Source organism: Stegodyphus dumicola, chromosome 10 (assembly GCF_044657685.1).
Source record: "Stegodyphus dumicola isolate Sdum_Otavi_A_Nest chromosome 10, ASM4465768v1".
Lineage (NCBI taxonomy): Eukaryota > Metazoa > Arthropoda > Arachnida > Araneae > Eresidae > Stegodyphus > Stegodyphus dumicola.
In genome coordinates this window covers 144,787,449-144,804,640 of record NC_140777.1, presented here as the reverse complement: position 1 = coordinate 144,804,640, position 17,192 = coordinate 144,787,449, and the positions used below count along the sequence as shown (strand labels likewise).

The 17,192-nt window shown below is 32.1% G+C and overlaps 1 protein-coding gene across 1 annotated transcript in view; it reads right to left on the bottom strand.

Annotated features, from left to right (window-relative positions):
* Positions 1-17,192, bottom strand: part of LOC118197820 (abscission/NoCut checkpoint regulator) — an 80,124-nt gene that overhangs the window by 35,962 nt on the left and 26,970 nt on the right. The window contains exons 6-8 of the mRNA XM_085825156.1: positions 11,184-11,323; positions 5,660-5,748; positions 3,191-3,346 (exon numbers count right to left, since the gene is read on the bottom strand). Coding sequence (XP_085681282.1) covers positions 3,191-3,346; positions 5,660-5,748; positions 11,184-11,323 — 385 coding nt within the window. The remainder of the gene's footprint in view (positions 1-3,190; positions 3,347-5,659; positions 5,749-11,183; positions 11,324-17,192) is intronic.

The window sequence follows — 17,192 nt, the reverse complement described above, 5'->3', positions numbered from 1 at the left end:
ATCCTTATTTTTTATTTGATTAAACCCAGCCGCTACTAATCGCGCTTTATATTTTACTTCCCCAGAGTCTCCTTCCTTCAAAGTATATACCCACTTACTTTTTACTAATTTTGTTTTTTCAGGCCTCTCTACTATTTCCCACACTTCGTGTTTTGTTTATGTAATGAATCTATTTCATTTTCCATTGCGGATTTCCAGTCATACCAACTAGCACTTTGTTTTTCTTCTGAAAAATCATTCTGAACATTACTGATTATACTTGACGCTAGTTGTTTTGATTTGAGCCTCTCCGATCCTCTTAATAGTATTTCATTTTCATATTTATTACTTTTTTCATAGCTATCAGATGTTTGGACTTCATTCTCCCTGTCATCACCCCCGCTACAACGGCTTACGTCGGCGATTTCGAAATTCGATGAGTCATCATATTCGCTTGCTTGGGTATTTTCCGTAACAACCAATTCGAGGTGTGGTTTTTGATCTACTTCGTTTCCCCTTCCTTTTAATTCTTCAATATCCCAAGTTTCTAAGGTTTTATTTTTTCCCATATAATTACTACCCGTTAAAGATTCATTAAATTTAACTGATCGTTCTTCAATTATTTTATTACTTGCTATATCATACATACGATATCCTTTTCTTTCTCTAGCATATCCTAATATTATCCCTCTTTTCCCTGGTATGTCAAATTTGTTTCGCATCACTTTCGGAATGTGAAAGTATGCCACACATCCAAACCTTTTTAGATAGTTTAATTTGGGTTTTTTACCAGTCCAAATTTCTAAAGGAATTTTTTCTTTTCCTTTCCGAGGTGTTAAATTTGATACTTGAGTACTAAAATTAATTGCTTCTGCCCAGAATTTTACCAGAAGCTCACTCTCATGTAGTAATGTCCTAGCTCTTTCTAAAAGAACTCTGTTTTCCCGTTCAGCTTTCCCATTACTCTCACTGTTATATGGAATTGTTTTTTCATGAAAAATACCTGAATTAACAAGATAATTATCTAATTGTTGATTTACAAATTCTAAACCATTGTCTGTTCTCAAACGTTTAATTCTTTTACCAGTTAAATTTTCATACTTAGCTTTAAATTTACAAAATGCGCCAAACACTTCACTTTTACTTTAAGTAAAATACATTCCAGAAAAATCATCAACTAAGATATTTAGAGCCACCAATTGATTCAGTTTGAACAGGGCCACATAGATCCGAATGAATTAATTCTAAAATTTCTGAACTCTGATTAATGTCAATATTTGGATGACTTTTTCTAGTTATTTTACTTATGTCACAAGTTTCACACTTAAAATCACTTACATCATTAATATCAATGTATTCTTTCATTTTAAGCATATATTTTGGATTTAAATGGCACAATCTACTATGCCAAAGCTCATAATTATTACCAGTACAATCATTAGCAATGCAAGATTCAGAATTATAATATGGTTCTAAATTACCTTCAAGCCTACCGTTATTCTTAAATGCTTTAAAAAGTAATTCATTACACCTACTAAAAACTAATACAGAATTATTCCTTGATTCAATTTTACATCCTTTATCCATTAAGGCAGTGAGTGACAATTAGTTATTTCTTAAATCAGGAATATAACTAACATTACTAATAGTTAAATTAATAAAACTAGAATTCTTTGTATTTATAGCTTTTGCTTTAACCGTACCAATACCTTCTGAAAATATTTTTGAATGTTTACCTGCCTGGTAAATTTCCCTCACCTCTGGTGTAATATTCTGAAACCAAAAGAAGTCTTTTGCCATGTGTCCGGTTGCACCACTATCCAGCAACCAAATTTTACCACATTCATCATTTTTTCCACGCGTAAGTTGAAGAGCAAAATCACTTTCTCTTTCATCAGAACGAGATGAAACGTTCACACTCGTAGGTTGCAACTTCTTTCTGTCCTTGTTACCTTTGGATAACTCACATTTTGAATTCTTGTTTCTGTAATAGCAGTCCTTCGCGATGTGACCAGGTCGTCGGCAAATGTAACAATTTCTTGGCTTATAGTTTTTATTCCTTCTTGATATGAACGCCTCTGCGTTGTTTCCATCAGGTCGTTTTCCATTCGTTGAATTGTGAACGGACTCTTCCTCACGGAGTATTTTGAGTACTTCGTCAATTGTTTTTTCACGCTGAGTTTTTACAATTTCCCTAATTCGACAGAATTTTCCACGAAGTCCACGGACTGTGTAAAACACCAGTTCCCGAGGAGATACATCTAGTCCTAGCGATTGGCACTTAGTTGCTATTCCTGTCGCTCTTGCGATATAATCATTAGCCGACTCGTGCAATTTCATTTCTAAATTTTTTAACTCATTACCAGCATCTATTTTTCGATCTTTGGCTTGTCCCGTAAATGTTGACTTATTTTTTCCCAAAGAATTTTTGCATTCTCTTCTGTGGAGAACTGAAGTGCCTGTTGATCTGATAGTGAAAGTTTTATATATGCTACGGCGTCAGCGTTTTTCTCATTCCACAATCTTTCATCTTTCTCGTCTAAATTTTCTGGTTTTACTGTTGAAATTACCGAGTCAAGTCTTTTCAGTGATAAGGCAGCTGTAATTTTCAATGACCAAATAAAATAGTTCTCTCCAGTTAATTCGGGAACGTTCCACTTCTCCATTTTTTGCTTCCACTAAGACACTTTCGGTTTCGACTTGGTATTTTATATCCAATTCTTCTTGACAAAACCACAAAGCTGCTACCATTTGTTGTTCAGAGGCCGATATTTAGAGTAAAGAAGCCATCAATTTAGGACAACACACTTTATTTACACGTATAATGAATAAAAGGATCACACAGGAAATCGTATTGACCATCACACAGCAAGTAACATCTCACCATCTCCATACGCTCGAAGCTCAAATGACGGATGTGTCGGTAGAAGAGACAGCTGCGCCATCATAATTAATACGCATGCGCATAAGAAAAAACGTTCGCTCGCCTCGACTCAACACTTTTAAAGCAAAAATTTTTCACACTTGAAAGGAAAGAATTCAATATTTATTCTGTTAAAGTTTCATGAATCTAGTTGCAACAACAAAGTTTTCTCAATCATTCAGTATTACATTTTAGTTTGTACTTGCCCTGACCTCAATTCATAGATCAACTTTGCAAATTAGAATTCATCACTTTTACTAGCAATAAATTTTTGTTAACTGAAATTACCTTTTCCGGCACTTCATCTCTCAATCGAGCTAAACGAGCAGCTATTTCATCTTCTGGCTTAATTAGTTTAGAGTCTATTTGAACTTCTTCCGTTACTTGCATCATAAGATCATCAGCTTGTTCAACAGAGGTTCGTCTGCATGAAGGTCTATAAACCTGCATTTAAAAACATGAATACCAAATTTGCTGAGTGAAAAAGATATAAGAAAGTCTTATAACAAAAAATTAACCAAGTTTCTTATACAGATGATATGTTACACATTTTAAGTACTTTCTGATAATCCACATGCCCAGTTTCAAAAAGTGGCTTTTGGTGTATTTTCTAAAATACACACAAAAATAACGAACTCATGCATGTGCATACATACAATATACATGTTTGAGTGTACATATATTTATATGATTCTTATTTAATCATCATTCCACTGAACAGTATTCACTGACTGTAAATATTGTCCACGTAGATTTTAATTTTATTTCATAAAATTCTTTGCTTCTTAGAAAATTCTTACTTATTATTATTACTTACAAATAGAAAGTACCAATAAACCTAAAAAAACAGGGAAAAAAAAAAAAAGTCTTCTGCCAAGTTACAAAGTTACATTATTATTTAGTTACTTTTTGAAGATAATCAGAAAGTACTCTTTTTCTTAAAATGTCTTACATGGGAACTGTAAAATATTAAAACATATTGTAATAAAATAATGCAAGATGATTATAATTATACAAATTAACAGATTATAATTATATAAATTAACAAAGACTGAACCAGAACTATATAATATGACACATAAGTAATTGCACATACTGATGTTATGAATGTTAACATAAAATCTGATTATAAAAGGAAAATACAAAGGAAATTATTCTATTTATAGTAAAAATTTCATAACATGACAAAAATACATTTGTATTTACAGAACAGATTACAAAATTTAATACACTGGAGTAAAAAATTGAAGATTTGTTGGAAAAGCTAAACTGGACAGTTTTAATTTAATATACAAAACTTAAAATTGCATAAGTCTGAAATGCTTTATGAAATCAGAAATTAAAAAATTCCAACATACTTATAATATTGCTTTTAGATATTCAGAATGATTTAAGAGAGACAGGATAACTATATAATTTTAGAAAATTCAATCCACAAGCCACAACCACAGTTTATAGCCCTAAAAGCAAGGGAAAACTGGTAGATGAAAACAAGTCTGCCATTTGCATAAGGTTACACATGAAAAAGATTAATTGCACATACTAGGCTACAAAAAATAACTGTTTGTGAAAAAAAAAAGTTGGGATTTGCATTCCTTTCATTTAAAAAAAAAAAAAAAAAAAAAAAAAGGGTGTGCACATCTGATGCATCAGAACCTAAATCCTGTAAACTGAAGTGGAATTATTTTCAAGGGTGTATCTAGATTTTGTTCAAAAGATATTCTATATACAGTACAAAGTCCGTAATCCGGACTCGTTGGGACTTCGGCGATTCCGGATTAGGGTTTTTTCAGATCATCAATTTAAACCTGGTAAGATGATGATGCAGAAATTTTATGATTAAAAATATAAAACCGCAATTTATGAAATAAAGAGCAATTATGATCTAAAGAGTATATATAAATAAAAAAAAAGCTTAATACTTATTTCTTTAATTTATTAAACATATCTTTCAATGTAAGTTGTTTAAGTTGCTTTGTTTTTTTTTGTGCTAATACTTTCTCTTTAATTCTCTCTTCTATAAACAGACATAATTTCTTGTTCAGTACAAAGTTCTACTGTTCAAATCCTGTAATTGCTGTGTCGGGAATACCCACTAACTTGTTAATCGAAATTTTTTCATTTTCAATAACATCTGTCACTTTCTTCACTATCGGAAGCGTGCATGTATAAACGCTTTACGTGCATTAAATGCTTTATGTGCATGCGCAAGTTTGTGGCTTTGAGGTCCGGATCATAGACCATTCCGGATTATGAACGTCCGGATTACGGACTTTGTATTGTATATATTTACTCAAAGAGAACCTTTAAAGGTGAAAGAACTCTAGTTCAAAATAGAATAAAGCATATCTACCAATGTTTACAATTTAAAAAAAACTTTTATAATTTTTACAATTTTGCGCACAAAATAATTGAGCCAGACTGAAAATCTGTAGCAAAATGTGTGTTTAAAGTGTATACTTATGTCAGACATTTCGGTTATTTTTTAATTCATCCTCTCTATTGCATCAAAAACGAATTCTTTGTTTTTTGAAACAAGAACTTTTATGTATTTCTAAATTTAGCAATTTATACATACTTTGGAAATTTTGAGATTTGTTTTTCCTTGAATATTTTGATAGATAGTTTGTGTAAAGAAACTAAGGAATATCAACACACAATGTATGCATTTTTACTATTTTCTCAGAATCAAACCTTAAAAAGAATCTTCTCAAACCTTCTAAAACATCACCCATTTCTTATAAAAATAATTTGTACCTGTATTGGAGGTGCTTTATATTTAGATGGATCCATTCCTTTTAATTTTGCTAACCTTTCTTCAATTTCCATCTCACTTGGTAAGTCATCTAGCAAATGGAAATAAATAAATAAAAATATTTTTGAGTGTCTTGAAAACCTAACTTAATGCATGTATGTCTTTCATATATTCAAAACTAGAAGCGCTGAATTTTATATTAATAAATGCAGACATATAAAATTTTGAAATTATCTTTAAATTTTAAGTACCCTATATTAAATTATAGTTTAACTTTTATTCACTTCAAAGCATAATTTTATAAATTTAGTGGATAGTTTCTTTTTCCACTCCAAAAATACAGAATTCTGATAATCCCACAATTCAGTTTGTGTGGATTATTAAGATTTAAATTTCCCAAGTTTTGCTTACACAGTTCTTTTTCTAATTTTTACATTAAACCTAGATTATTTGAGCATAAACAACTTCTAAAAACATACATACTGACAAGCCAAGACATTATGACCATCCCCACATTTTTCAATGAACTCATCTAGATGACACGGAAGGCATGTGATTAAGTGGTATTGGTATTTAACTGCTCCTGGAGAAGGTAAGGAATCATTCTTGCACTTACTTTTGCAAGTGATGAGAAAGGCTATTGATCTAAGCAAATTTGATAGATGGTAGATTGCAACGAAGACATGAAATGAGTATCTCAGAAATTGCATGACTGGTAGATTGTCCTTGATTTGCTGTTGTTAGTATTTATGCAACATGGATAAATGATGGCAAAATCAGCAGTAGATGCCAAGGTGTTAGACATCTACACATCATCAAAGAAAAAGGACATCGGAGACTGTCTCACTTGGTATACAGTAAAATCAACGCTAGGCAGTAGCTCAGCTGATAGTCCTACAATGAAGGTCCAAGTGCAAGTGTTTCGGAACACACAGTTCAGTGGACAGCATTGGATACAGGACTGTGCCAAAAAGTGCCTCTGTTGACCTAGTGTCATAGTCAACTACCCCTAAACAGAGGGTTAGGAAAACCAATAGTTATGCAAGATCTTGTGCTTAACTTTCCAGCACGTGCATTTAGCAATTTTACATGAGCACGTGTGCATCGTATTTTTTTACGACATCCATTATTTTACCGTTTTCGACACGAAAAATGACAAAAATGAGTGAATATTGATAATAAATTTGTTAAGAAATAAAATATTAATCTTATTATTGCAAAATGCAAATGATATCACATTCAAATATAAGTAAATTATTTTGAAGTTCTTATGTTAGTGAGATGGAAATGCAATGATGTATTCATTATAGAAAATTTTAAATTTATTATTTAAAAATTATATTTTAAAATTGAAGCTAATTTTAATATTCATCAAAAGCAAGTATAGACAATAAAAAAGGAACACACCTTGGTAGGAAAAAAAGTAAGTTTAGCATTACTTAATTGTGCAAGGAAATTTACTTCTTACTGGTTACAAACACACACTTTAAACTAATTTTAACGTTTCTTTTTATTTCTAAAAAATAGAAATAAAAGATAATAAGGAATGGAAATTGCTATTGTTCTCCCATCCAAAGGTTTCCTTGTCTTCATCAGATAATTCTTGAAGAATCCAAGCAAAATCAGCTGGTTGTACATATTTTTTTGCCATGAAAACTGATATAAAATTTACAAAGCCAAATGTATTCAAATTAAAATACATGGCAATTAATAACACAAAATTACAAAATATTTGAGAAAAAAATATTTTCCGAATTTTAAAACACGACCACGTGCATGCCGTAACTTTTATGAAAAAGCTGCCATGTAGCACAAAAGCCCAGTTAAAAAAAAGTCAAATGATTTTCTGATGGCACATTCCATGATGTGGGGAAGGGTAGAAAGGAGAAATAGAATTTACTTTCAGACGTCTCAGCTTCGATATGAGAAAAATGCGCATTAAAAACTGAATTTGTAGTAAATTTTGCACATACGTATGTGCTGGGAGGTTAAAATATATAAACTCTCAGGGCAGCTCTCTCATTGTCCCTGTGAGCTGTTGCTCTGGACTGAAGAGGCTTAACTATGTTAGACATCAGGTGTCTCCTCTCTCTGTCACCAGTCACACCAATGAACTCGGGAACACTGAGATTGGACCATGCATAAGTGGAAGACAGTTGCCTGGTTGGATGAATAATAATTTCTCATTCATCATATCAATGGTTGCGTCAGGGTATGCTGCTGTCTTCCGGGCAAACAGTTACTCGTCCTTGTACAGCAGGTTATACACAGTCTGATGGGGGCGCCATTATGCTTTGGGGGACATTCTCATGGGTGGCTCTGGGACACTTAATTATGGTAGAACATACCATGAAAGCTGCCGACTATCTGAATATAACTGCGGGTCAGTTGCACTCTTACGCAGCATCTGTCTTCCCTCGAAATGGAATCTTTCAGTAGGACAACCCCCCATGTCATTGTGTTGAAGTTGTCTGATGAGCAGAAGGATGAATTTCAATTAATGTCCTGACCACCTAATTTTCTGGATTGTAGTTCAATAGAGCACATTTGGGATGTCATGGAGCAGAAGCTCAGAGCTCAAACACCATCATGTCAGAATATCATGTCTTTGCATGACTGCTGCTTAGACATTTGGTACCTGTCTTTAGTTATCTACCAAGAACTTGTGGCATCTGCGCCACAGCAAGTTACAGCTGTTTTACAGACCAAAGATCGTGCAATACGTTACTGAGTAGATGGTCATAATGTTTTGGCTCTTCAGCGTACATTCTTTATTATTTAATCAAGATGCATTTACTATAAAACATAATTTACACATTAAAAAAAGGGGGGAAGGAAAACCTGAAAGCTTTCAGATTTTATATTATGACCAAAGGGGAGTTTTTTAACATTTTGTGTTTTACCTTTATTGATTAAATATCCCGTTCTTCGCACTTAAACCATAAAATTCAATTCAACAGCAATATCACAAAATAATTTTAAAAGAGCATATCTTTAGAATTTTCGTGCTGGAGATAAATTTTTTTTTTTTTTTTTCCGTACGGTGTTGCCTCTGCTCGATTTTGAAATCATTAAGTTTCTTTATCAAAAACTTATAAATGCTTTATGAAATATGAAGTCATTAAGTTTCTTTATCAAAAACTTATAAATGCTTTATGAAATATGAAATAGATAATAAAACAAATTTCAAATTTGGGCTTCCAGATGCCCATATTCAGGTGGAGACGTACTTTATTCAAAACTGGATGGCTCTAGGTAGCATTGTTTTATCACAATGCGAGAAACATACATACATTTATGCAGACTCTTCATTATTTAATTTCTTTAAATATAATACAGGGCTCTAATATTTGGCGGCAACAATTTAAAAAGTGATTCGCTGTTTATAGTGAATCAATGCAAAATGCCAAAATGAAATTACTAGCCCTTCTAGGCAAATTGCCCTATGGGCTAAAAAATTTCAGTAAATGCATATGAAGATAAAGTTTTTTGAAGAAGTAAAAACACATAAAAACTTTTATGTAAATAAGTAGTATATTCACTCCTGAAATATTTCCAGATTAATTTTTACATCCTTCAGCAAGACTTAATAAATACACTGCTTATAAAAGCCACCACTACCAACAATTTCTCTAAATTTGATTCCTGTGCAAATTCTGCCATTACATACCATGCAATGGCAATCAGATTAGCAATACTAAAAAAAGTGCCAGATTTGAAATTTTGGATAACTAAAAGGTTCTTTAGTTTTATCTTCTTCACCAGTTTTTTTCATTTTTCATCCCAGAAAAGTCTTTGTGGGCAGAGTGAGACAAACTGGACATGTAAACAGCATTAGACACCACTAGAAAAGCTGTAGACAAATAATCTTAAAATTAACCAAATAAATTTTCTCATCTTCAAGCGCATGTTCACAAGTAAGTTAGCATTGCATACACTTACTTCTAGAGTAAGATACAAAACCAACAACAACAACAACAAAAAAAAAAAAAACTCAACTGCAATATAATAACATTGTGGAATTGCAAAAATTTTTTAAATTTCAACATCTGTATAAGATTCTATTGATTACATTAACTAGAATTCTTAATTATGACTAAAAATATTTATATTCAACATACTGCATACCCATTCTCCCCAATAAACATACAGGGGTTGGACAAAAATATGGAAACACTTTTAAAAAAACATGTTTCTTTGCTTAATATGGTGTAGGAAACCCGTTGTCATCCAAAACAGCTTGCAGTCTTCTCGGAATGGATAAATACAGTTCCTGTATGTTTGCCAAGGGAATATTATACCATTCTTCCTGCAAAATGGTGGCAAATTCAGATAACGATGTTGGCGGTGGATAACGAGAACGCACTTTCCGTTCCAATGTAGACCACAAAGGTTCGATAATATTCAGGTCTGGTGACTGTGGTGGCCAGGGGAGATGGGACAACTCATCCTCGTGCTCAGAAAACCAGTCCTGGACAATGTGAGCTGTGTGAACAGGAGCTTTGTCATCTTGGAAGACACCATCACCATCGGGGAACAAAGTTTGTACCATGGGATGAACTTGATTGGCCAAAATGTTCACATAAGTCTTGGCAGTCATGTGCCCTGACACAGTTATCATGGGGCTAGCAGAGAACCACGATATGGCTGCCCAAACCATAACAGAAGCCCCGCCATGTTTCACTCTTGGCAACAAGCAGTCTGTATTACAGGCTTGAGATGGCGTTCTCCAGACGTAAACTCGGCCAGAAGTGGGAAACAATGTGAAAGAAGACTCGTCAGACCATATTACTCGCTTCCACTGCTCTGTAGTCCAGGCTTTATGACTTAAACACCACCTTTTCCTGTTACGGGCATTAGCATCACTGATGAGTGGCTTCTCACTTGCAGCACGGCCAGCAATTCCCTGTTTATGAAGCTCCCTTTTAATTCTTTTGGTACTCACAGGGTTCGGTAACACAACATTCATTTCAGCAGTAACTTTTGCAGCTGTGGTCTTCTTATTTTTCGTCACAATTGCCCTTAATGATCGTCTGTCATGATCACTCAGGACACACTTTCGTCCGCGCTGTGATTTAGCAGATGATGTTTTTCCGCTTTTCAAATATGCGGAATAAATCTTCGATACAGTACCTCTTGAAACACTAAACACCTCGGCTACCTTGCTTACGGAAGCACCTACCATACGTGCTCCAACAATTTGCCCACGTTCGAAGTCTGTTAACTCTGACATAATGCAATGACAACCTCACATAACAGTACTCCGACAACAACTGAACTGTTTAGCACATTTACGAAGTTGTATAGGTGGTGTCAGTAGTCAAAAACGCCAGCGCCACCTACATATTTCATTAAAATCAATCTTTCTTTTCAAACATGCATTTCACAAGGTGTTTCCATATTTTTGTCCATCCACTGTACATGCATCATAAACAGCACTGCACTAGGACCTTGTATCAGATGGGAGGGAAAAACTAATAATTTATGATACCATGCAATATCACACAATGCATTAAAATTACAGACCTTTTATTCTTTCCCTTTTCAGTTTCTGAAGTCTTTCAGCTATTTCTCTGTCTTTTTCATTGGACCACTGAGATAAAAGTCCAGACATAGCAGTTGCTGAATCAACACTGTAAGACTGTTTTTTGAAAGCTTCCATGCGTCTAATAAAATAAATATTACAATTGCATTTCAATTAGAAAACTTGTTACATAAATCTTTACTTCACCTATAATCCCTATAAGTCATATACACACATAGTAGACACTGCTTAATGGAATCACGGTTAATGGTATGAAATTCCCAAAGTCCTGCCATTTGTATATGAAAACAGGACCGCTTCTTGCGATGAACAGTTTGTTTCATGTTATCAAAGTATTGCAGAATAATTTTTTTAAAATTCAAGTAATGTTAGTGACGAAGTGACGGAGAAATTTCACCAAATACTTTGGTTTCAACTTTAGTCAATCATGTAAAGTTAGACAAAAAAGCAACCTCACTTTGGCATGGAATTTGAATAATATTAATTTTAAGGGTGATTACACACAAGAACCTTCAGAAACACCTCCACCAAAAAAATTACAGAAATCCCCCCCCCCCTGAAAACATCTATGCCAAACAAAGGTTGTGTTCTTGTCAATTTAAAATTTTGCACTGGCATGTTCTTTTCCAATGAATGAGAAATGCACTCCAACTATTAAGACATAGAAGACATTAAGGACCTATTAAGGACATAGAATATTAAGACATTAAGGATATAGAACTGGCCAAATAGTTTCCAGAAATGTTATGAATGAGTTCATAAATGAGCTTTTGCATTTTTCTAATTAAAATGCTGTGAAAGTATTTATTTACGCTTCTTGTTACATTTATATTAAATTAGTTAAATTCCATTATTATTTTGAAGGCTATTTTTTTCCTTTAATAGTATAATTTGATTAATGCTATCAAAACAGCCATTCAAACGTGATTACATTAAGCCACACCTAATGTAAATATATACATCTTTTTAAAATACAAAAATTAAAAATTCTGATTTTCATGTACATTTATTAATTAAACTATTTTGCTCATCAAAATACATATTAATAGCATATATACAAGTTCTCACTCATGATACATATTAATATCATATATATAAGTTCTCATGATATATAAAAAAAAAAATTTCAATTTTCCCTCCCATATCATGCTTTGATAAGAAAGTAAAACAGTCATGTCACCATACATTATTAAATACTTTTTAAAGTCATTTTTAAAACAGTACTGTGTAGCTAATTAAAAGTATATTCAGATTTCAATAACTTTATTGTTAGTATTATTATTACTTAATTATGTAGAATGCCTTTGAACAGACACAAAGCTGATACTAGACTTTTTGCCACCCGATGCAATCCCAATGGCTCCTCATCCACTAAGTACCTCTCTAAATTATAAAAAAACTCTGAAACCTTTGAATCCTACTGCAGAAGCACCAGGTGCACCTGCTGTGGCAGTGACTCTGTAAAGAGACATAAGATCGGTATAAAGCCTCATGTCATCAGTTCATTTCTTCATTCATGAGTTCAAGTGTCATTTCTGTCTACTTTACTCAGCCTGATACTAGAAGAAAGGAGATTTATCTGTTACTCAACTTGGAGACAATATGCAGAAGTACAGGTTTGATGTTCCTGATGCCAAATATGACATAATGCCTAATAATATGAAATCACTGGAAACTTTAGCTAGTTTCTATCAATACAAATGGCCTATTTTGTTCTTGGTTATCAATGCCTGGTAAACAGTCATGATGATACATTCTTGATGACGATACACGGGTGATGGTACATCCGTTGATGGTATATCTCAGTGAGAGCCTGATGTGACTGCACCAAATTCTTATGATTGTTCACACTTTGGACACAAAATGAAAAACTAGACTTGCACAGAAAATGCCCCTAATGAAAACTGTCAAAATTATCCATTTTTCGTTATACACTTTTAAGAAACCCAGTTTTTGTTGATTCATAAATCGTACCTGTTTTGGCATCAATTGCTAGTATAAACTTTATATTACAAAATATTTTGATCATTTAGTTATGAGACTAAAGAAAATTCAATTATAGAAACTCTTAGTAATTCACTTATTACAATTAATACATTATTCTTTTTATTTCCTTGTACAAAGTACAGGAAGTATTGTAAGCATGGAAAACTCCAGGTATCATATTTCAACAAAATATCCATTTTGATGATACTGAATAGAATTTAACAATTTTTTTTTGTGTGACATCTGTATGTAAGGACAAAATAAAGGACTCTTTTTCTCCAAACAAATTATAAAACTGGTTTAAAATGGATTCAGAAGTTTTTTTTTTTTATGGCATCTGTATGTATGTACATATGTACCTCGCATAACTCAAAAACAAGTAGCCCCAGAACGATGAAATTTTGTATATATAGGATTGCTATAACATGTAGCTCTGCACCCCCCTTTCTGGTTGCAATCAGCCACAAAATGCAATATATATATAATAAGAAATTTAGAATCAATTTTTTACAAAGACCAAAAACTGATATTCATTATATACCCACTCTGTTACTTGGCTTGGTGAGCTCAGTTTTTTATTATTCTTATATGTTGACGGTATATCTCATCAACATATAACAATTTTTTGCTTTAAAAATTATTGAATTATGTTCCTATCTTCCGGTTAAGGTTTTTACACCTTTAGTTAATATGCATGCAATAGTTGTAGAATTATCAGTTTTTACATGCAATGTTAAACTTGTTTACGAGCTGCTAAGCCTAATTTTTCTTTTTACCACAGCAGCTCCATTTGTTTACATTTGAAATTTAGCAGAATAGTGAATTAAGTCTTTCTACACCTTCAGTGCCTTTTTGCCAAATGGGACCAAAAGGAAACTTTTAGTTCTGGGCACCGAAAAATCTGCCTTCTTGCCTGCTGGCCAAATTGCTTGTTTTGGAGTAGAAACTGTAATTTTAATTGTAAAATTTTTTTAAACTGTTTTAACTGCATTTAGTGCTTTATATTTTTCAATATCTTCCAATTTTTAATGAAGATATTTTGAGTTTTTATGGACTCTTGTCTTGCCATGAAGTGAGAACTGAATTAATTGAATGAGAAATATATCTCAAATGAAATATGAGGAAATAAGCTTAATATATATATAACTAAGCTTAATATATATAGCTAATATAATATAACGTGCAGGAAAAAATACATATAATTTAATATTCCATACATGGAAATCATGTGGTGTGCAAATGAGATTTTTTTGTTCTGAGAAAGTGAATACACATATATGTAATTTTCAAGGGATGACGAGTGTAAGCGATTTCTGACTATAACATGAGCAAAGTTATGTTTTTTGTAAGTTCGCTAACAGACTATTAATTTGAAAATTATGACTCATACCAAATTCACCAAACAAAAGATTACAATAAGTAAGTACAAAAGTACAAATGATTTGCCATTTTTATATTAAACAACTGATACAAATGAATAAATATGCATGCTAACTTCTTCAAGACCTAAATTCATACTTTTTTTTAACAAAATATATTTATTACATAAAAAAAAAATTTCAATAACATATTGCCATGAATTCTGATGCATATTGGCTAGCAAAGCTTTTTTTAATGGATCTATATAATTCTTTATCACACCTCTTTATTTCAGTGATATTTTCCTCTAGAATGTGTTTAATAAAGGCAGCATTTGAGAAATTATTAATACCATTATCACTAAATATTTGCAGCATATATAATTCTATAAAAAGCAAATTCTCAAATATGAAACCATTTCTCTTTTATTTTACTGGATGAAACAAGCTGTTTCATCCAGTAAAATGCACAAATACCAAGCCTCATGGCAAACAGATTGATTCCAATTAATTATACAAACAAAAATATGATAAAACAGACATATTTGTAATTTTTTAATCGTATGTTTATAAGGAAAAAATTTAAGGTCCAAAGAAAATTTTTCTTGAAAATTTAATTGAACCAGAGACAAAAATGTGTTTGGTGATGGCTCATAAATGTATAGAAGATTTCCAAAATACATCTGTTAAAAGACTAAAAGCAGGAATCTTTAATGGAGAGTAAACCTCTTTTCTACAGATTATTCCATCATTTCTTATTTGTGAAAGCCATATCCAAAAATGTAGAGGGGAATCTTAAAATTATAAAGCTGTATGATAATCAGTACATACTTGGAGGCCTAAATGCAATTACTGAATGATAGCGTTAGTTTTCAAGTGATTATTACTATAGCTGTATGAAGGTCACCAGTAATATAAGGTGCAGATTAAAACATGAACACCAAAAGTTTGTGTGTCTGAGCCTCATGGCCAAATAAGCACAATTAAAGTATTATCATCAGCATATTACCATGGCAAGATAATCCACAGTTTTCTGTAGAGGAAATTTAAGATGTGGCTTAAAATTGATGATAAATGTGTGTTAGTTTTCCCAGAATAAAGAACATGGAAATAGTCCATGAATCCACTTCTTTTAGTTGTAGTATTATATGATCATTATGTGACATTCTTTCATTCAGATACCATTTGGAACTTCATAAATTCACAGACAATATTATGATGACAGAAAGATAATGGGATCAAGTTTTGAAATCTGTTATGAGACTTTACATTTCAGTAACTAATCTAGATTTTTTTTTTTTTTTTGATAGAAAATATTGCTAATCCATTCGCAAATGCCAGATATAAGTTTTGGAAGGGTGCATTAACACCAGAGTTGCTGAACAAATGTAGCAGCAAACACATTCACCTGATTTCAAGCCCTTCAAAAATCTTCAGAATGTCATCAGAACAGAAAGAAGTCTTTTCTGATCTATTCCATTCCTATAAGGAGAAAGCTGCTTTTATGTAATCATGGAAGTTAACTGCTTCAGACTGAAGGGGTCAATAATTTATGTGAGCTTGATAGGAAATTCAATGTACTGAGTGAAATAAACATTTAAGGGTTAATTACTAAATATATGAATTTTTATTTTATTCTACACAGTGTTTATGAATAAATAAACTATTTTTCTGTGAGAAACAGATTTGACTAAAATAGAATTGGAATGTATTTAATTTATTGTTTCCTGCTTAGCTTTAAATATGCAGGGCTGAAGTAAATTTTTATACCAAAAGTTAAACATCTGTAACTTCTTTTAAATATATTCATATATTTATATAAAAAATAAAGAACACACTAAAAAGTTAGGAATGGCATATCAAATGCACTACAATTTCTACTTCATGAAAATGTTTTTTCCTTTTCATTCATGAATATTAGCAAACATATAAGAAATATAAACACGTGATCTCAAATAATTGCCAAATAAGCACAAATAAGAACAATATCAGCTGTGCAAATCTCTTCATCCAAAATTTTTTTTAAAAATCTGTATTCGATTTATGGGTCAACTTTAGTTTATTTTCACATGAAAGCAGACCACAGCGCTTATGAGAATCTAAGTAAATAAGAAATTTTTTTTAAATAGTTATTGATGAAAATGAACAGAAATTTAAACTAATAAGGTTCAGAATATTGCAAGTTCATTACTTTATTATAGTCTGTTACTTTAAAATAGGCGCTTTAAGGTCCTAGTGACCCTCCTCTCATTTATGGTCATAACGTATATCATCATCACTGCACACAAGCAATCAGGAAATTTTAGCAAATGAGATAATTCAGCTTTCTTCAACAGCAGTCATTGCCATGGTTATGAGTCATACTTTGAGGAAAACAAATGGCCTTGAAATGCCTATTCTAAAACAACAAACTATAGCACATCAATATTTTGCATAAGATTAATTTGAAATCAATTACTTAAAAATCATACGAAGATTTTTTAGTTGTATGTTTAGATATATAGAAAGAAATGCAAAAATACGTTAGCTGACAACAATATTAAAAAATCACTATAATAATTATTGTTAAAAAGTAATACTTGCAACTTGAAACTTTGATTAGAAATGAAAATTATGCCATGGCTCTAGATCAGTGATTCTCAATTG